This window comes from Plasmodium cynomolgi, chromosome 10 (genome assembly GCF_000321355.1).
Source record: "Plasmodium cynomolgi strain B DNA, chromosome 10, whole genome shotgun sequence".
In the NCBI taxonomy this organism is placed as follows: Eukaryota; Apicomplexa; class Aconoidasida; order Haemosporida; family Plasmodiidae; genus Plasmodium; species Plasmodium cynomolgi.
The window spans coordinates 437,830-458,913 of NC_020403.1; the positions used below are offsets into that span (position 1 = coordinate 437,830).

General features: G+C 39.3%; 4 protein-coding genes across 4 annotated transcripts; 2 read left to right on the forward strand and 2 right to left on the reverse strand.

Annotated features, from left to right (window-relative positions):
• Positions 1-11,155: 11,155 nt before the first annotated feature.
• Positions 11,156-12,979, forward strand: PCYB_101940 (S-adenosylmethionine-dependent methyltransferase; the record flags this gene model as incomplete). Its single annotated transcript, XM_004222743.1, has 7 exons — positions 11,156-11,449; positions 11,627-11,731; positions 11,863-12,016; positions 12,089-12,151; positions 12,360-12,399; positions 12,513-12,627; positions 12,857-12,979. The coding sequence occupies exons 1-7, from the start codon at positions 11,414-11,416 to the stop codon at positions 12,977-12,979; spliced, it is 636 nt and encodes a 211-aa protein (XP_004222791.1). The 5' UTR covers positions 11,156-11,413.
• Positions 12,980-13,836: 857 nt separating this feature from the next.
• Positions 13,837-15,316, reverse strand: PCYB_101950 (hypothetical protein). The gene is made up of 4 exons (XM_004222744.1): positions 14,957-15,316; positions 14,620-14,757; positions 14,415-14,504; positions 13,837-14,209 (listed from the first exon to the last, which is right to left on the reverse strand). Exons 1-4 carry the CDS (start codon positions 15,026-15,028, stop codon positions 14,111-14,113), a joined length of 399 nt encoding a protein of 132 aa, XP_004222792.1. The 5' UTR covers positions 15,029-15,316; the 3' UTR covers positions 13,837-14,110.
• A 1,525-nt stretch (positions 15,317-16,841) lies between these two features.
• Positions 16,842-18,937, forward strand: PCYB_101960 (hypothetical protein; the record flags this gene model as incomplete). Its single annotated transcript, XM_004222745.1, has 2 exons — positions 16,842-18,041; positions 18,125-18,937. 2 exons carry the CDS (start codon positions 16,842-16,844, stop codon positions 18,935-18,937), a joined length of 2,013 nt encoding a protein of 670 aa, XP_004222793.1.
• A 1,036-nt stretch (positions 18,938-19,973) lies between these two features.
• Positions 19,974-20,222, reverse strand: PCYB_101970 (hypothetical protein; the record flags this gene model as incomplete). The annotated part of the gene is made up of 1 exon (XM_004222746.1): positions 19,974-20,222. A coding segment is annotated over one exon (249 nt), but the record flags the coding sequence as incomplete, so codon positions are not given.
• Positions 20,223-21,084: the final 862 nt, after the last annotated feature.

Sequence of the window (21,084 nt, forward strand, 5' to 3'; positions counted from 1 at the left end):
GTGAGCTTCTATGTGAGGTTCTATGTGTGTTTCCATGCGCCTTCCACTTCCCTCCAGCACGAGTTTCTTGCTGGCCGAAATAGGGTTCTTCTTCGGGTAAATAATTCAGCATTGCCTTGTCGTACATCTGTAGGGTATTTTTTTTCTGTAAATAATTTTTTTTCTTTCTTTTTTTTTCTTCCTCCCCACGTTTGCAAAAAAAGTGAGCACTCACTTTGACATCCACGATTGTTAAATGCGAAATGACGTAGTTGCAATTCTTCATAAGGATAATATAAAGAAAGGGAAAAAACGCACTGATGGATCTTTTCTTGTTTTGTGTGCATCTATACTCCAGTTTAAATAAAAAATTCAAATTCAAATTGTAGAGATCCTTGTTCATAATTCCGATATGGTCAAAATTTTCACCTTCCTTCTTCTCGTCTTTGCAGTAATTGGAGCAGCTATCAATAAAGTTGATGTAGTCATTCATGTAGGCGTCCACCTTGTTGTTCTTCTTGTAGACATACTTGAATCGGTGATAGTTAATAAGATAGCATATGTTGACATTCTCGGAACACACAAACAGGTTAATCTCTGCACTATTTTGAGATTTTTCTTCTTCTCCTCCTCCGCCTCCTCCTCCATTGTGTGTGTTACCCCTAGAGGGCGGCGCTTCCCCCTGGTGCTGCGCAACTGCGTGACACACTTTTTTGTTCCTCCTCAGGATATTTTCGGTAACGTTACTCCCTTCTTTGGTGCTGTGTCTTCGTTTGGAATTGTGGCTAGCGAATATATTCTTCGATAATGTATTGATTCTAATTATATTAGTGTCCACTTTTACATTTTTTTGGCTCACTTCCTCCTTCCGATTGTCACCCCCTACCTCCAAATGTTCGTACTTCGAATTGATTACACTCGGAGGAGTGTCACAATTATTTGCTAACTCGTCATGATGGGCTCTGTTGGAAGCTCGATCGTTTGCCAAACCCTCAGACTGTGCAGCCAAGCCGTTGTCTTTGTTTATGAACCCCCCTTCTTGAGTCCCTTTGCTGTTATCACAATCTGAGGATTCTTCCTTTGCAAAGGAGATGCCTGCACAAATGACATCTCGCTTCGTGTCTGATTTTAAAAAACTGAGATTTTTCTTTCTCCACTTTTGGGAGTTAACCTTATCGCGGGGGTTAACGTTATCGCTGGGGTTAACGCTATCGCTGGGGTTAACATTATCGTTGGGGTTAACATTATCGCTGGGGTTAACATTATCGCTGGGGTTAACATTATCGCTGGGGTTAACGTTATCGCGGGGGTTAACATTATCGTGGGAGTTAACATTCGGAGCGAGCCCGTGAAGGTTGCCACTCGTGTTGTTGAACTTTTTTTTCGATGCGAATCCTCCACATGTGTCATCCACGATAATTTTTCTTTTCGCCTTCCCCGAATTGGTACCTTTTTCACGGTAGTACAAATCATTATACAGACCTTTGCTCACAGAATTGCTCATAGCATGGCTCCCATTTTCGCTTACGTCTCCCCTTGTGACATCACAAAGGGGGGTGCCTTCACCTTGTTCATTCTGATGAAGCGCGCTCCTTTGGATGCTCTTTTGTGTCCCATTTTCATTCTCGGAAAAATCGTAATAAAAAGTGTTATTGGTTAAATTGATGGTATCCTCATTTTTCTCATCCATTTGCTTCCTTTTCTGATCAAAGAGGTTATAGCTAATGTCATTATCTGCGTATGTTTCGTCCATAAAACTGTCGTTGCTGGATGTGCGCAGCGTGTCTACCACTTCATGACTGCTTACCCATTTCTCGAGGGATATAGCAACCATTTCGTCGCTCCTTTTTTTCCTCTTCACAGGGCCATGCTTCACATAGTTTGATTGGCTGCCTCTATTTTGCAAGGTGGTCCCGTACCTGCAGAGCAAAATGCTCATTTTTTCCTTCTCTTGGATGTACGTTAAAAAGTAATTTATCACGACACTGTTTAGTAAAACGAATAAAGTGGAGCTGTAAAAAAAGTTGAAATTGCTGAGAGACAGTTTTACAGTTTTTCTGTTCGTCTCTTTATTTATGTGTACGTCTAAATGCAGCTGCGGCTTGGGACTCTTCACCTTCTTGTCGTAGTCGATAAAGAGTTTAAACTTTTTTCTTTCCAAAATGCATACATACTGATTAAAGAAGTCGTTATTTTTTTTTTTTTTGAGACTTGACTTGGATACACTCAACATGTTACTTATCGAGTCGGTTAAGATGACATATTTTTTACACGTGTTGTTTCGCACGTCGGCAATTTTATCCTCATCAAATATGTTGGCCGCTTTTTCCATACTCTCCTTGGGAAGGCTACCCCCTTTGGGCTTCCTCGAAACGGTGAGGACGTAGAAAAAGTACAGCGTGTTCATTTTCAAAGATATATTTAGGGAGCTAGCCATATGAGTCAACTCGCTCATAAAGTCATTGCACACAATTTTGAATATGCCTTCATTTTTATTACTGACGGCAACGTTTGTTTTGCTTATTAGGAAGAAGAAAAGGCATGTCTTCTTCTGGGGTGTGTCTTTCTCCTCAACTTCTCTCCCATTCAGGTAGTCCACTTGTGATAGTTCCACATTGGATATACTACTGTGAATGAAAATTTCATCGCCCATTATTTTTTCTGTATCGATTATGATCTCATCAAAATTAAAGAGGTTTCTCAGATTCATATATTTGCAGTGTTCGTTGTTGTACCTCTTTGATGGCTTCACCAAATCAATGTCTTTGTATTCTTCCTTCCCATCTTGCATGAATAATTTCTCCTCGTTGTTGTTGCCCCCTTTGGGCTTGTGTTTCGCTTTCCGTCTACCTTGATCACTTCCTTCAAAGTCATCGGAGTACGAATTCCGTCCTGTCTCCAAGTTGAAGTAATTCGAATTGTTGTACAAATCGGACTTCTCGTCATATTCAGGGTTACTCAACAGGGTGTCCTCCTTACATGTGTGATGCAACCCTTCCAACGATTTGGAAGTGCCAGTCAAGTTGGCATATCTCTCCCTCCGCATGGTGTAGTAATTTTCCACAATGTCGTTATTGCTGCTGAAGGAGTGTAACATGTCCGAGTTGTGACTAACCAACATCCTCCTCCTATCGTGTGTCTTAAAGTTTGGGAGACCTTCTTTTTTGCCTCCCACGTAGGAGCCCCCCTTACCCTGTTGTGTGACTCTCTTCCTCAAAATCATGTAAAATATTTTTTCAAAATCTTCTTTATTGTACAGGATTTTTTCATTGTCCAAAATTTTGATGACCAATTTTTTTATATACTTCTCGTAATTTTTATTAACCGTAAATTCATTTTCTTTATTCTCTGGAGTGTTACCACTGTCCGTGTGTTTTTCCCTCACCATGTGGTTTGTCATGAAATATCTGTTTAATATTTTGTATAGCAACTCATTCGTCACGTTAATCTTCTTCAAGTGCATAGTATTTTTATTGCTAGGCAGGAGGTACTGCTTGATATTCTTTAGTTTGTTGATTCTTCCCTTTATCAACTCGACGTGCTCTAAAGGGAGTACATGTTTGTGTATTCCTATGAGAGACACGCATATTTCGTTCAGGCTGCAGTTTAGAAGATTCACCGTGAGGGACAACACGTTGTCATTTTTTTTCAGCTTCACCGACTTTATGCTAACGAGCGCTGTTTTGTTCTTATCATTTGGGGTCATCCTGGGCGAGTTCCCCGCGCGGTGGTCACTTCTGCTGATGATATTGCAACTAGTGATACTTCCAATTGGGCCATTTCTTACCATATCTGCGGAGCCGCAATTTTCCATTGAAGGGGTGGCTACCTGACCTGGGTCGCCTTCCTCCAAATGCATTTCACCCAACAAACCCTCCGCAGCATCCCTGCGATCACACGAATGGTCGCTACTCTTCACATCGTAAAAGCAAGTGTGAAACATGTGGTCCACATCCACCCCCCTAGCGCTCAGATAAAGCAACGAATCAATCTTGTCCTGGAACAAGAATAGATTTCTCACGTGACCGAAAACCCCAATTGATAACAAATTTCGATATTTTACCTTGTTCCTATTGTTATTATACTGGATGTACCTCCTTAAAAAACTATAATATCTGCTTCTAATCGAGTAAAGAAAATTTCTCTTCCTCAGATAGGAAAAGGTGTTGTTCACTTTTGTATGATAGACATTCGTTTGCGCAACAAAGAGGTTGTTAAAAATGATGTTATGTATATTGGTTATGTCCCTTTCTTGCGTTCTTACAAAATGATCTAGACTTTTGCTTCTGTGGAGGTTACTCCTTCTATTGCTTTCCAGTTCGTCTCTGTCGTGGTCCTCCTCCGATTGTTCGTAAGTGCTAGAGGTTGTCCCACTAGTACTATCATTGTTGGCCTCCCCGCGGTGGTTACTACTATTCGTAACACCCCCGTTTGGGTGATTCTTTACCACATAGTCACTCCTCTCCGTGGTCATATTATCTTTATGCAATTTTCTGCCTGTCATTTTCATTTCCGCTTGGTTCTCATTTGCTAAAGATTTAAACGGATCGAGAAGAAGATCATGTTCGATGAACTTTTCTTGACAGTCTGAGTTCCCCCGGGCGTTCCTCTTTCGCCTGGTCTTATTGAGGAAGCTTCTCAAATTAACCACTTCGTTTTGTACGTACAAGGAGTGAAAAAAATAAAACTTCAACTCATCCATGCGAAGACGAAGAATCTTTTTCTTCCTTACGCTTTTACTTATACATAGGCAAATACATTCGATAACATCCTTGTCGATGTAATTATCATATTTCAGGAAGAGCTCAAGACAGGTGTTGTTTGTGGGGATGAAGTTCACAAGAGGCAATAAATTATTAACATTAATTACGTACTTGCAAATGGTTATGTCAATTTCCCTTACATTGTTTGAGTAATCGTTAATATGAATGATTAGGCAGTTTGGGATTAGGACAACTTGGTTGTTAATTATTCGATCGAAATTGTTGTCGTCAATAGGGTTGGCCTTATGTTTGTTCATGTTGTCTAGGGTTTCTTCTTTCTTCTTCCCTAGAATAAACTTCCAGAATGCGTTTCGATTATTTTTCATGTTAGCAACGCTGTTGTTGTTGTTGCCGCTGTTATTTCCGTTGTTGTTGCCTCTGCCCTCTTCATACTCATTCTTGATATGTTCATTTTCAAGGCTTCGCAGATTTTCGACTTGGATTTTTTCTCCTTCTTCTTTCCCTTGGAGTGGATGGTTTTCACCAAAATATCCTCTCCCAAACAGGTTGCACATATTGTAATTTTTAAAGTTGTTCATGCAAACTCTGCCATCTTGGTCGCTTCCCGTATTGCTAGAGTTGTACAGATTTCCATTCGCGCTTTCTCGTTGCGCTTTAAGATAATTTTCATAACCATTTGGATCTCCTTCCGCTAGGCTGTTTCGATTGGCTCTATTACCTGGTTTTGCTGCTTCGTTTGCGACAAAACCACTCTCATTCGGTTGGTCCCCACTTGCGTTATTCCCCTGATTCGGTGCTCCATTTGCTGCGTAACAATCCGCTCCCTCTAGCAGTACCCCCTTTTGTGTTCCTCCCTGTCTCATTAGACCACTTATCATATGCCCGACATTCTTCTCTATAATTCTTTCCTCCTTGGAATGTATCCTCTCGAGCGAATCAACACAGTCGTCCTCTACATTCTGGTGCCCCAAATGGTAAAAACTTACATTATTGCCATTCGGCTCATGATACAGACACAAGTTTCTCATGGGTAATTTTTCTACATAATGAATACAGTACTTCTTTTTATTCATGATACATTTTTTATTTTTCTTAAAAAGAACAAAAAGGGAGTGTATATCGACGTTGTGAAAATAAATGCCCATCTTCTTCTTTATCGTGGATAGTTTTTCTTGCTTAAATAGGAAGGAACAGGATAGAGTGTAGGATAGGAGGCACTTATTGCACTTTACACTAGAATTACTGAAGTGACTAAATTTGATAGGTATGTAGGTGAAATTAATTTTTGGAATGACCAAATTGAATAGCATGTCGTGGGAAAACCATTTGTCTAACTTCTCCAAATTTTCATTGATAATGGAGGTGGTTGTCCCTTTCTGGTTTTTAATAAAATTGTAAAGCAACTTTTTCCACTCTCTTCTCTTCAAATGAGCGTTGTTAAAATATTCCTTGCTGTATATACACTCATCGGAGAGTATCCTCAACTTGGTTAGCAAGTGAATAGGACATGAAGCTTCAAACCTGTCGAGAAAATCCTCAGTCCCCTCGTCATAAACGTAATTTTTCTCATTTCGCAATTTTCTCAATTCGGAGTATCTTATGCAATTTTCTATACTCGGAATGATGTTAAAAATTTTGTTGCATCCCCCTTTGTATAGGAACCAGAATTCTATATACTTGATGAAATTATAAAAGGAATCCAACGCGGAGGCGGTAAAAAAAACGTTTAAACTTTCAAACGCAGAAATGTCACTAAAGATAGGGGGGTAGTCATTCTTGAAGCTGCGTTCCATTATTTCATCGTAGTTTCTCAATTCGGAGTTACAAAGATCGTTATTGGGTTCGTACCCGTTTGGATTATTTGAAATAAAGAATGAATCATTGTTCGTGTGTGCTAGGCTACTACTGCCATAGTTATAACAATAGCAGGACCCCTTCACATGTTCTTCTTCTTCCTCTATTTTTACATTATTGCAAAAATCATCTTCGACGTTCTCTTGGATGTGCTTAACAAAGGAGAGTTCCACATTCTTGAAACACTTTAAATCATTTTTCAGTTCGTTCAATGCCTTCATGTCATACTTCTTAAAAACGACGTGCATGTCTAATCCATCTTTCGCTGTTATTCTGAACCCTAAATCATGCTTCGGAATTTCAAAGTTGTAATTACTTTTTCCCTTTTTTTTATTTTTTTGCTTACTCGCTGATTCGTTCGGGGAGAGTTTTTTGCCAAATCGCCCCGTGCGCATTTGTCTGTGCACCCTTTTTTTTAGGTTCCCATCTTTTATCCTTTCATCGATGTCGTAGTCACTAAATGAACGAAATTTTGTTGCCAGTACATGGTTATTTAAGGAGCTCCTTCTTTTCGCCCTCCTCCAGCTGTGCCTCTTGCCTCGGTGCACGGAGCTCGCGCTCTCGCTGAACAGGTTTTCGATGGCCGTCAGGAAGTATTCCTCTGCAAGGTGGGACAACGCAGGTGGTCAACGTGAGCATTTGTATGTAAAAGCGGATTGTCTCCACAGAGGGGACAGCTTCCCTTCATTTGACACCGCTACATTGTTCACTCTTTGGTGTTATTTTACTTTATTTTATTTTATTTATTTATTTTTTTTTCTTAACCCCTATGGGGCCCTAACTTACCCCTTCCGTCGTCGCTTCCTCCCTTCGACTTCGCCGTGCCCTGGTTAACCTTCTCACTGTTATGAAGCAGAGCAGCCTTCTTTTTCTTCAGCTGCTTCTTGTACTTTATCTTCTTTTTGTATTCCTTGTAAATAATATGAAGTCCCATCATCCTTATCCATATATTAATTAGGAAGTTCTTTTTGATATTTTTTTTTTCTTCCTCTGTCAGCTTAACGTTGTACTTGTTCAGTTCGTCTATCTTGAAATTCTTTATAAAAAATTCAAACGTAAAAGGATTTTTATGAATATAATTATCGAAAAATACGATTTTGATATTCTCCACTAAAATTCTTAGCGAGTTGACTAGTTTAACTGGTAGTGCTTTTAAAAAGTTTTCTTCTTTTTTTTCCTTTGATATGTTAATGCTGTCCCATTTTTCCAGTTTCGTTCTTTTCAACTTGTATTGGTGATTCATAATTTTGTTCGTGTCCCACAAACTCGGGTAGGAAAATTTTATAACCAGGAACAGGTCATTGGCGTAAATATTTATGGGGCTAATATTATTTGAAAAAATGGATGACCACAGAAATTTTATACGCAGATTTTTTATGTTCGAGTAAACTATTTCGAAGGGTAGCTCCGCCAATTCGAATAATTTTTCTGGGAATGGGACGTTCTTCAGTAGGATCTGCAGAGGTGTGTGTGTTTGTGCGTTTGTGTTTTTGTGCGTTTGTGTGGTGGGGGGATGAGAAATTTACGATAGCTCACAGGTGCGGCTAACAGCTCATTCGTGTTTGCATGTCACGACTTCGAGCAATGCTGCCGCATCAAATAAGTGCCTACTTCCGGGGAGGTCACAGAATTTATCGTCAAATTTTGTATGGCGTCCCATTCTCCCAAGTACTCTTGTCCGAACAGTTTGATAAATTGATTTATTATATTTTTTATCATATTCATTGTAACGACATTGGCGTTAAGGGATCATCTGCCAGGGGGCGCACACAAAAAAAAAAAAGCAAACAGGCAAAGGAGCAGCAAACAAACAAATAAACAAACAAACGATGGACTTGAGCAGAAGTCCCTCCAACTTCGTGCACCACAAATGTGCGCAGAAATAAGGTGCGGTGACGGGGAAACAAAAAAGTGATTCTAGCACAATTTGGAGTTCTGTCTTGAGAGGCCGCCTCCCCTGTCCAAAGTACCAACATGTAAATGTGTACGTACGTGCGCGCTTCCCCGTATGCACGATAAGCGCTGAAAAGCGAAGAAATGGTTAAGCAGTGTGAGCAACGGAAGAGTGGCATTCACCTACATGGAGGCATTACCACAGGTGGACAACAAGACGCGCAATTCTATCTGTCTCGATGTTGCCCCCCACACATAATTTATTCTAAAAAAAAGGGGAAAAATAAAATAAAAATCTATTACCACTCATCACTTTGGTGAAGAAATACACCAAATTGAGCAGAACGTGAAGCCAACACAAATCTGCTAAAATGGGAGAGGCATTTTATTGTATGCACATTTGCATCCTCTTGAATGTTTTTTGGCTTCCTTTTTATGTTTACCTTTTCCTGAATATTCATCGCTTCCACGGGCCATTCAGATCGCTTCAAAATGCATTTCACAAATATAGGGTGGCATAGTGAACTCGTAGCATGTTCTTCAAAAGGAATAATTTAAGTCATGAATGTGAGAAAAAGAGTGCCTATGAAATGCTTTGATATTACAAAATTATAGAACAAAGAAAAAAAAAAAAAAAAAAAAACTCACATAAAAAAGTATACTTCACAGTATTGTATACACAAATACGTATGATGTTACTGCATACAGTTGGGAAATTTGTGCTAAGCTGATCAAGGGGCACACATGCATGCACGGGTATGTATGCATTCACAAATACACATTATGCATTAACACCACAAAGAGTGTTTTGAAAACAAGTTGGGCAAAAGCGGAAAGATTAAAACGCGTGTGCAGGGGTGGCACAAACCAAGATTTAAAAAAAAAAATACATACACACATATGTGTATATATATATATACATATATATATATGTGTATATGCGACCAAGTTAAAACAAATTGCGCAAAATGGAAAATACAGTGAAACACTACGTATGGGCCGCGAAACTGTGCATACTTCATACGACAAAGTGGCACAAAGGGGGGAAAAAGGACTCAAATGTTCGCATTTGTAAATATTGCTAAATGGTAATAAGCATAACTGCGCATGGCGAAGCACTGCTAAGCATTACTGCGTATCAAAATGGACAAACGGCCTGGAAGAATAAAAAAAAAAAATACTCACGAACACGTAGCATGTAAAAATAATTCCCCAGGAATAATGTTCTTTTTAGTACATGGCTAAAAACGTATCGCAGAAGAAACGCTTTTCATTTCCACTCATTCGATTAATTTCCACGTTTTGTACACATGCGTGAACTAATTTTTTTATATGTGCGCCCTACTGTAAAATTTTTATACTTGGCAAAATCGATCATTTAAAAGAAATTATCCAAGGGCAGGCAAAACGAAAATTCGAGTAGCAATTTTAAAATGCCAGTTTTGTATTTTTTCCCTTTTTTTGCAAAAAAATGCAGTAAGGCCAATTTTTCTACTCAGAAATGAGAACATACGTGCGTACACTCATTTGCATGCGTTCGCAGAAAGTAAAGTGATGCCACTATAAATCATAGTAGGAAACGTATTACGAAACCGCACAAGGGGGAGACGTATGCCCCCACTGTGCATTCATTTATAGTCAATGCGTCTCATTCGTTTTTTCAACTTTCAGCGCTTTGCCGCCACACCCATTCGCAATTTTATCTCCGCACTGGTCAACTATTATGGTATTTGATTTTTCTGAGGTACGTCAAAATGAAGGCGAGTTTTTATATATACGCCATTGTCTATAAGAGGAAAATTCTCGCGTTTCCATTTGTTTGCCCTTTTTTTTGCCACATTTTGTGGCTCGAAAATGCAAATGTCGTAATGCCCACCGGTTGTCTGCAGCTTGTCCACTGTTGTGACATTTTTTTAAAGGGGAAAAGAAAACGAACAAGGAAAAAAATATCCCAACATCCTTTGACGCTTTGCCACTTCGTGTGGTGCTTTCGAATCGCCACCTTTTTGCTTTTTCACGCTTGGCAGCAAAATGGGGTCATTTAAAAAAAAAAAAAAAATAAATAAATAAATAATACGCCACTTAGCCTGTCAAATAATTCGCTAAATAATGCGCTACATAACCTGTCAAATAATCCTCTAAATAACCCGCTAATCTGATCAAACCACAACTGCTACACCTTTATAGCTAATTCGCGGAAATTGTAACAAAACGGGAAAAAAAAAATGGCAACGAACGCGGAAAAAAATATAGCATATGAAGAATGCTAATTGTGCAAACCTGCTGAACATAAACGAATAAAACAAGTAAAACGCTTTTATTAAGAAACCACAAAATAAACCATTTCAACGTTTTGGAAGGAGCAGAATTGTAGCTGCATTTTTTTTAATTAGTCCCTCCCGCCACACGTAATCAAAGTATAGGGCAAACGGATATTTCCCATAACAATAAATTTTGACATCCCGTTGGAAACTGTTTTTCCCTGTTCCAACTTTTTTGGGTATAATTTTCTCCAATTTTGTATGCATAAAAATTGTACCCGAGAAATTGCGACTGGACCACTTCAACAAATGAACGTCGCATTTTAGCTCTATAAGGCTACGTAAATTTGGTATCATCCTAACTACGCGCACTTGTATTATGTCGCTTTACCCTGTCGCTCGGCTAAATAAATTATGTTAAAGAATCAGGAGTGTTCTACCACTGCTATGGTGCAAGGGCGACACGTACATTTTGAAGAAGAACACATAAATTCACGTAAATTGGCATGCCAATACATACGTACAAACGTTTGGATAGAGGAACATACAAAGAGTTACTGCCTCAAGAGTGCCTACTGATTCTCTTGTTATTACATGTTAACCCGCTTTTCGGTTGCAACATAACCTTTTAAAATTTTAACTCAAAATTGAAAAAAGCATAAATATTTTCTAAATGAATATAATTAAAATAGCTTAGAGGAGATGGTTAGGCCCGAGTACTCTTCCCCCCCTGACATTGTAATTACCAAAATAGTGAAACAAAAGGCATAACGATTACCCATCACGATAGATGGAATTGTAGATCCCTAGATCTACATTCTGTGTCTCCCTATACATACAAGCATATGTCGTAGTATTATTGCCACAAACACCATTTCGTATATGCACCCCCCACCAAAAAAAAACCCTTTACAGTTTTATAACGAAGATGAAGCCAAAAAATACGTCCGCAATTCCAGAATCAGGGACATACAGTCCCAAATGACTGAGCGAGCTTTGGAATTGTTGGTACTCCCAGAAGTAAGTCAAAATGTGGCATCACTCAATTTGGCATGTTAGCCGTTTCGAATGAGCTGCGTGAGGAATTTTTCCACGTGTTCTCCACTTTTTGCCTTAACCATTTCGCTGTTTTTTGGGTTTTCCCCTTATAGAGCCCCTGCTTGCTACTAGACATTGGATGCGGATCAGGAATAAGCGGAATGACCCTGAACGAATCCGATCACTTTTGGATAGGAATTGATATCAGCATTCATATGATAAGTACTCGCAACTTTTGCTTCCCCGTCATTTTGATGTATGTCCAAAGTTATGGGTCCATACTTCTCCGGATGAGCATACACAAACAATATGTAACATTTTCCTTCTTTGTCTTTTCAGAAGCGGGATTGCAGAATGAAGCCCACCACGGAGGGGACATGATTTTAGCCGACATGGGAAAACGTAACCTTCGCGATATGCCCACATGCAAAAGAAAAAGAAAATTTTACATTGGGGTTATTGCATCAATGAGATGAGCACACTACTGCATATTCGATTAAACGGCTTGTGCGCGCCTAACCGACGCTTTCACGTTTCACCGCTATGCAATTTCACCGCTTTGCAATTTCACCGCTTCCCTGCTTTACTATTTTTTCCCCAACCTTCTCAGTGATGAGGTTCCAATCTTGCATTTTCGATGGAGTAGTCAGGTAGCCAAGTCGTTTTTTTGCTTTTTACTCATTCAATACTCTTTATTCTTCACAACGGAGAGCGTTTATTTACACAAGTTTGTATGTTTTTTTTCATCTCCCCCCCATTGAAGCATATCTGCCCTTCAGTGGCTTTGCAACTGGGACAAGAAGGATGAAAATCCCAAAGTGAGAATTAGCACATTCTTTAAGTGGCTATATAACTGTTTGAAACGAGGAGCCAGGGCGGTAAGCGTCAACTCGAAGTGCACGCGGCGCACAGATGTGCATTTGTTTAGGGTGCCAAAAGGCGTCTATTACGCAGTTCCGGGGAAAACGCATTCCCCATTAGTGTTAAAGTCACGAACGGGTGTGCCTATCTGTGCGCCTATCTGTGTGCATATTCGTGTGCATGCGTATACCTATACGCACACCTACGTGCATTCATCACTCCCTGGTGATTACCCCCCTTTTGCAGGTATTTCAGTTTTACCCCGACTCGGCAGAACAAATTGAAACCCTCACGAGCTTCGCCATGAAAGCTGGCTTCGGTGGTGGTGTTGTCGTGGATTTTCCAAATTCAGCAAAATCGAAAAAGTAACAAAATTAAACTTCCTTTGAGGGATAAAAATGCATATATTTATTTATGTTTACATTTTTTCGCATTCCCTAATGCTTCCCAAATTTGTTTTGATTTTCCCGCCTTAGATATTACCTGTGCTTGTGGACAGGGTCCGCCGTCGTTTCGCACCTTCCGCAGCCCTTGGAGGACGAGGAACATAATGATACAGCGAGCACAAACAGGAGGTAAAAATGCCCAAATGAGGACCTAGCTGTGTGCACATATGAAATTGCGCTGTGCTTACGAACCATGTGTGTTTGAACGATGTATTTGCATACTTCCCTGAGTTCAGTTTTTCCTTTTTTTTTTACCATCAATTATATCGCCAAAATTGTGCAAGCATTAAGATAACCACTTGCACACGCACAACATTTTGCCCACCACAACGCAGACATAATAAGAAAACAAAAAAACAAATAAAAAAAAACAAGGAGTGGATTTTGAAGAAAAAGAATCAGAGAAGAATGAAGGTAAGCGAACGGATAATATACTCTTCCCAGTTAACAATTAAGCAGCCAATCTTTATACCATTTTGCGCGCCGTTTTTACACCGCCATGTGCATGTTTGTCGATTCGTTTGTTTTTTTTTCCACACACCTTTTTAGGGACTGGACGTGAAGAGGGACAGCAAATATACAGGAAGGAAAAGGAAAGGGAAGTTTTAAGAACTCCCTCGCCTCGATATATTCGTACGGTACGCGTACTATGTTTTGTGTAGCTCTTTTTTTTTTTTTTTACAACATTTCAATTTTTTATTTTTCTCAAAAAATTTGAGCCATTTTGCCCTACATTTGTGTGCAACTTATTTGCCGATACCGTCTTACACGCAATAAGTTTTAATAAAAAATAGATTGTTAACACTGGACTTAAAAAAAAAAATTGTAAAATAAGTTCACCCACAAAATAAGGAAAAAATAAGAAAAACTAAAATGTACCTTTCGGCAGGTTGAAAAGACGCTGTAAAGCAGGAACGAAATTTTCACCAATTTCGATCAATTTTGACGAATACTTAAAAAAAATTAAAAAGCACAACGAGCTATGTACCATCTACGTTGGCAAAAAAAAAAAAAAAACAATGAACAACACTCTGCTTCGCTTTCTTTCTCCCTATTACTTAAGTAGATTGAAATTCTTTACTATTTCTTCACTTTGATAGTTTTGATCAAATTCTTTTAGAGTTTCGATGAGTTTTTCACAGTTCAGCTCCTTCTGCAACATAGGGGTTGGGGAAATAAAGGAAGACATGTATATGGGTTATCTTATGCAAACGTTTATGCTGTGCAGTGTGTGGGCGAAAATAATCCTTCTTTTTTGCACTTATACTTTTAGTAAAGAAAAAGGGAACATGGTATATTCTATTTTTTGCATCATCATCATTATGTATGTGCGTGCGTATGTGCGTATGTATGGGTACCTTAAGTTGCCCCCTGCTCTCTTTATCCTTCTGGTTGTCATTACCATGGGGCGCGTCTCTGGGCAGCAGGACCGTCGACTGATCTATTAGCTACAAGAAAAGGAACCATAAATGGGTATTTTTTCTCAAGCATGTGAATATTCTCTTTGGTAAGCAAAAAAGCTTTGCTTTTTCAGGTCGGCTTGCAAGAAAACTTTGCTTTCACGTTAGTTTGCACGATTTTCCATTCCATTACTTTGTCTATCGATTTATGCAAAATGAGTGAAATGAATCTGAGGCAGGATTTTTCCGTTACGCTACATCCGCTGTACGAAAGGTAGTAGTCAATCAATTCTTCGCTGAACTGGTATGGGTAAAAACGAGGGGCGGGGAATGTTGATCGGCACGGTTGGTACTATCGGTACGCGAATATCGCATACGTACTTAGTACGCACGCGTACTGCGTAGATGAAATTTGTTCATACACGTGTGAACATGCTGAGCGCGAACATTTGGGAACTCCCCAACGGAGAGCATCAGCAAAATGGCACATAGTACTTTACCGTTGGTCTATTTTTCAGCAGCAGTTTTAACAACTGTTCATCCTTGTCGTTTACGAAGTTGTCATCCATCATGGCAGCCTCGCGTAGTCAGATATTTCAATAATGTGGCTTTTGTGCATGAACATGAGAACACGAATATTAACAAGGGTGATAATTTATTTTCCTTTTTTCCTTTAACCGTTCACCAGGGAAAAAAAAGAAAAAGTTAACGGCTAAATGTTGGCAAAGGTTCGCCTTCTTCCCAACTAAAGCAGCCCACATGGACTGTCACAAATATGCAAACAGGTAATTTCAAAACCGTGAACGTATGCGATTATTCATTATGCGTGCTCTGAACATGGGTCAGGAAGAAGCAAGCCTTTCGGAAAAAAAAAAACAAAATTTATTTCAACTAAGGTTAGCTTCGTAAATCCACCGCGCGGATGTCACGACTGAATGAAGAAACTATGAAGCGTATTTTTGCATGCGTTTAAAGTTCCCGCATTCGCGCGTTTGGCCTATGCATTTGAGTTTTCCTTTTCCCGGCGTTGCTCATAACGGCCACGCTGACATTCCTTTCGTGCTACATTCGACAGGAACCTAGTTGTGAACGAGCGATTATTACCTGGTGAAACTTATTGGTAATCCCTTTCATTCTCTTCTTCCTTTTTTGGGTCATTTTTTGCGGTTTATGTGGTCCACCTTTTAAGTGACTTTTTTTTTTTTCCTTGTTAAATAGCCAACTTGCGAATTAGCCGCCCTTTTTCTTTCCCTTTTGTTTTGCTAAAGGGGAATTACACATAAAGTGTAAAGAAATTACACTCAAAGTGCGAAATTAAGAAGTTTAACCCATTTTTCCCTCTGCAAAAAGAGCGGAACCGCGAAACAAAGCAGAGCCATGGAACGCGGACAGATTGAAACCCCTGTTAAAAAATTTCCCTCTTTCACATGTTTTCATTCAACTGAAAATGCCTTTGTTTCCCAATTTCGCAATTTTTTCCCATTTGTACTTAACAATTCCTTTTTATAACATTTTTTTTCTTCCTCTTTGGTGAAAAGAACCATTGCGCACGGAACACACTTCGCATTGTACGCTGCACAGTCATTTGACACAGAATAGTTATTTTCCTTTTTTCCCCTCCCCATTCGTTGTTATTGGATTCTTCTTCACAAAATAGCAGTTTTACGTAATTTTTAAGCAATGCACATGGATTTGCGCATTACACACTTTAAAAAAAAAAAAAGTTAAAAATCAATTACACATATGACAGTCTACTCGGTTAAAAAGAAGGAAATTAAAATAGAACAAATTAAAACGGGAAAAAAAAAAAAAAAAAAAAAAAAAGGAATATACACATAATATGTAAACAATATACACTCATCCGATTACAATTTTTCGAGTTATTTAAGCTTCGAAAATTCTCTCTTCTTCTGCAACCATGGTCACTAATAAAAGAATGAGGAAAAAATAAAACAATTTTTTCCGTTCACCATTACGTGCCCAAAACGTAACCATTATTATGTTTTTTTTAAAAAAAGTAAAACTTTTTTTTTTTTTGTCATTATAAATGAAAAAGAAAATTTCCCCTGCCCACACATTCTGCACTAATAGCACCACAAAATTAACAACGTTCACGTAGAGCAAAAAATTAAACAAAACATTTTGTTAACATTCGTGCTGTCTAAATAATCAAAATAGTAGATATCTCAAAAGGGGAGGAAAAAAAGTTGCGACATCGGGTAAGTCACCTTTTACCGGCAAGTAGGTGCGGAAGTGCTCGCCGCGCTGTAGAGGAAAGAAGGGGCCCAAAAGGGCAGCAACTGCAAGAAGCGCACCCCGTAGCGCACCGACTAGCGCACTGAGTGGCTCACCGCATAGCCCCCCCCCTGTAGCAACTCTCTCAAAATGCCAAATGTGAATTCCAATAAGCCTGGCGCTGACCCCGACTGGGCGCTCGCCCTCTCCCGTGGCGCCAACAACCATGTAGGGGAATATGTACAAAATAGTAACAACACAAAAGACCCCCTGCAATGTGCCAGTAATATCCAAAGAGGAAGTTTTCACAACAAGGCTGCACCAAACAGCTGCAGCGATAGCACTAGAAGCAGCAACCCTAACAATGAAGTACCCTCCCCCGATTTGTCGACGTCAAATAATGGAGCAAACACTGCTCTTCCGAAAAATCACAACAATGATGACACGTACGAAGTGTACCAGTTAAACGTAAAAAGTAGTAGCAATGACTCGTCACCGCAAAAGTCGAAGTTGAGTGTATCTAGCTATTCACAACAGTATGAAGAATCTTACGAAGAAAGAACAAAATTTAACAAAAAAAAAAGCAGCTTTTATGATAATAATTCGGTACCAGATAGTTATCCCTTTCTCCATAGCTATAATATTAGTCATACGGACAATGCGAATAGGAAGCATGATAACGGGGCACATCAACAGAACAATTCCAGTGGTGGAGGAACTCCCCAGAAGAACAGCACGCAGCATGCTAGCATGTGCGATCAGCACGGTGCAGGGGGGCCAAATGAGAATGAAGGGGAGTCAGTGTGGGGACCGGATAATTTGGGAAACTTCCGCTTGGACAAGAAAGGGGCCTCGAAGTGGGGTCCCGAAAAAGAGGAGCAACGAAGCGGGGTAAGATGCGAGGTGGGGGGCGAGGTAGGAGGCGGGGTAGGGGGCGAGGTAGGAAGCCATCCACAAAACGGCCTACCAAATGAACAAGACAGTGCCAGTTGTGCCTCCCTAGGACCAGCCGAGGGCTCCCCTAAGGGACATACCCAAAAAGACGGCGATGGGAACAAGCTGAGCGTGCACAACTACGATGTAGACAAACTGTATGAAGATTTTTATGTGAACCGAGAGAGAGCAATGAGTCATACAAAGATATTCAATTATGCCGGAAGTGAAGAGATGAAAATTACCAAGCCGAAAGATAAAACGAATACGTTTGTCCCAAAGTACAATAATTTGTCAGCCAAAGAAATCCATTTTAACAGCCTCGCAGGGAATGATAACATAACCATTTTAGCTGCGAACAAAATGAAACTAGATCTTACCAAGTTATCCGAAAAGAACGAAGATGCTTTACCAGATGTATATCCATTTCATCTTTCCAGTGATACAAAAAATGAAGAAGAAAAAAAAAAGAAGCACATAAACCCCCTTGCATGGAAAAGTTATACCCTACAAATTTTAACTATATAAATACGTATAACAACAATAATGCTGATATTACTCTAGAGGAAAGAAGAAATTATATGAACTCGAGTCATATTTTTGATTGTGATGATAATAAAATGGAACAATACTATGAGAAGGGGAGTAAAAACACAACGGAAGTCGTCACGCATCGCATCAGCAAAGATGTAACCAATGTGGACAGCGAGAAGGAGGAGAAAAGAAAGGTGAACCCTCTGTATAGTGATTTATTTGGAAGGAAAACACCAGATATTAACAACAAGGCTCCATGTGAAAAAATCATGCCAACTACTTTGAATTGTAATTGGTTGTATTGCCCCATCGACAGCAGGAAGTACTCAGAACAGTCCATTAATTCCTCCGATTATTTACAATCCTGTGAAAAGGGAAACTTTAACAGAAAGTCATATTTTGATAAAGAAGTATATGATAATGAAAAAAAAAAAATTCTTCAAGAAGCAATACAGAAGGGGGCCAGGGCTTCGCTCAGAGTACATATGCAATCCATTTTACAGGATGGTGCTAACTACAATTTGGAAGACTGCAATCATGTAGAAGCAACTTACCTAACTCTCCATAACATAAAAGATTGCGTGTCAGATGAGGAGATAAAAGATGCTGTGAGGAAGAGCGGCGCATTCGTAGTTACCTATGAACCAGAGTATGATTTCCTATGTGATAGACGCAAAAGCAACGCGAAGTTGTGCATTAGGCATGCTAATGGGAAAGAGGGCTTAAATTTATTAACAAGCTTGTTGGCTCAGCTGGAAATTACGGTTCAGCTTATGTGACGCTGTGCTAGTGCTATCGTCATGGAGAGGAGCTCTCCCGGATGCGCCTCCATCAGAGTGTGTGTATAAACACGCCGCTTAAGACTGCACCCGCTTGAACGCCCCTTTTCCTCGTGTTTGTGAAAAATCGTGGAGTAGGAAGTTCATTTATGGTTAATTATAAAGTTAATGCTATGCGCGAAGGGGGATGTAAAATTGGGCACGCAAATTGGCATAAAATTATGTGCGAAGCGAAAGCGAAGATAAAATTAAACCCAACCCCAGTTTTCTTTTAGCTCATTTTTTTAAAGCAGCGCGATTGAAAAAAAAAAAAAAAATATTTAGTTATACACCACCAGGGGGGAATGGTGGCAAAATGACAGCCAGGGTACAGCCGAGTGACAGCGAAGTGGGAGCAATATAACAAAATACGCACGAATCTTTGACCGAAAAAAGAAAAAAGAAAAAAAAAAAAAAAAAAAAGAAAAAGAAAAGAAAATAAAGTAAAAGATAATGAAATGATCTGAATTAGCCAAATTAGGGTCACCCTTTAGTGAATTTTCCTTTTTTTGGTTTGTGAAAGGTCTTCTTCGGTTTGCCCTTAACCTAAAAAGCAGAAGAGGGAAGAGGGGAAAATGAAGAAAAAAATAAGCGCAAAAATTGCGATAAAAACAAAAGGCCCTGTTTAAGCGGTTAAGCAAATACACCGCATACACATGTGCGCGCAAGTAGAAGCATGTGACGTATAGGCACACATGCAATGGTATTATCGATGAATCTTCTATGCGCGTAAAAAAGCAAAACGAAATAAAAGACCATCGTTTTAGTGGTGAAAACAAAGGGGCATAAGCATAGGCGCATAGTGCGCAATGTTTCAGTTATGCTAAATGTGCACATTTTGCCTGCCCAACAAATGTCAGATCTGTGCATAGCCACGCGAACATGCGAACAGACGAACGGATGAACGAAGCGGCGGTTTGCTTTGCGGCTTAAGTCAAATTGCCATTTTGCACACGCATGATGTATCTTTTCGTGTAAGCAATGTTAGCAATCAACGGGCGTAATTGCGTAGAAATAGATTCAAATACTTATTCGTTTGGATGGCAAAGAATGTTATGCTGTGTGCACATTTAAAAAAAAAAAAAGCAAAGGGCCGATTTTTGTTTAACACATTTCTTGTTATGTATTGCTTTACCTTTACCTTTCGCTTTCTTTTTTTTTTTCTAAACTTTTTACGTTTTTGTATAATTTTTTCTTCTACATGATCTTCTTTTTTTGATGAAGAATCATCTTGATTTAAAGACATTTTTTGGAACTGTTTAAAAATTGGAGGGGAAATTAGGAGTAAAATTTGTGGCAGCGTTTTTAGAGGCTCAGGTTTGCGCAGCGGATGCCCTGAGTTCGCGGCGTCTCAGGGGGGCTCGCGCGTTTGCATGTGTGCGGGTGTTAGTGCGTAGGTGTGTTGTACGCGTAGGTGTGTTGTACGCGTAGGTGTGTTGTACGCGTAGGTGTGTTGTACGCATAGGTGTGTTGTACACATAGGTGTGTTTAAAATTATGGGTGTGTTGTAGTGTGGGGGTGATTAAAGTGCAGTTGCGTTTATAAGTTTGCATATGCTTATAAGTGCAGATTGCTCATATGTTTTCACGCTGATGCGCCTTTGCCGCGCATATGTGCAAGCTCTCAGCTTTTTACATTTAATAGGTTTTCTTCAAACGCTTTATCGAAGAAGTTGGCTTCTTTATTAATTAAACGCCACTAATGGGAAAAACGAGGAGGGGGGGAAATATAGGTTTTGAAGTGGGAGCTCGAATAATCTTATTGCATTTTTTTTTTTTTAAGTGGCGAAATAGGATGACACTCATGATTTGGGTGCTCAGATAAGTTTTAAAAAAAAATAAACGAAAAGACTTGGAAATGTTGCAAAAGGATAATCACATGTAATGCTCGCATTTTTCATAATAATACAATTGTATCGATTTTCCTGACATGTCTTTTCTGTTTTATTGAAGAAGTATTACTTTTAAGGAGGGTTTGTTTTTTAATTGTGTGTTGACAACCTGGTGAAGATTCTTTCGATTTTTGTTGTTATTTTTACCCATTTGGTTAATTTATGCAAAATAAAGTGCTTTCCCCCTTTTTTTTTTTTTTTTCTTTTTTTCTTTTTT

Coding starts and splice junctions, on each gene's coding strand:
- PCYB_101950 (XM_004222744.1), bottom strand. CDS start 15,028: ATGATGGATGACAACTTCGTAAACGACAAGGATGAACAGTTGTTAAAA. Junction 14,758..14,956: donor TGCTGAAAAATAGACCAACG/GTAAAGTACTAT, acceptor TACCCATACCAG/TTCAGCGAAGAATTGATTGA. Junction 14,210..14,414: donor AGAGCAGGGGGCAACTTAAG/GTACCCATACAT, acceptor CCTATGTTGCAG/AAGGAGCTGAACTGTGAAAA.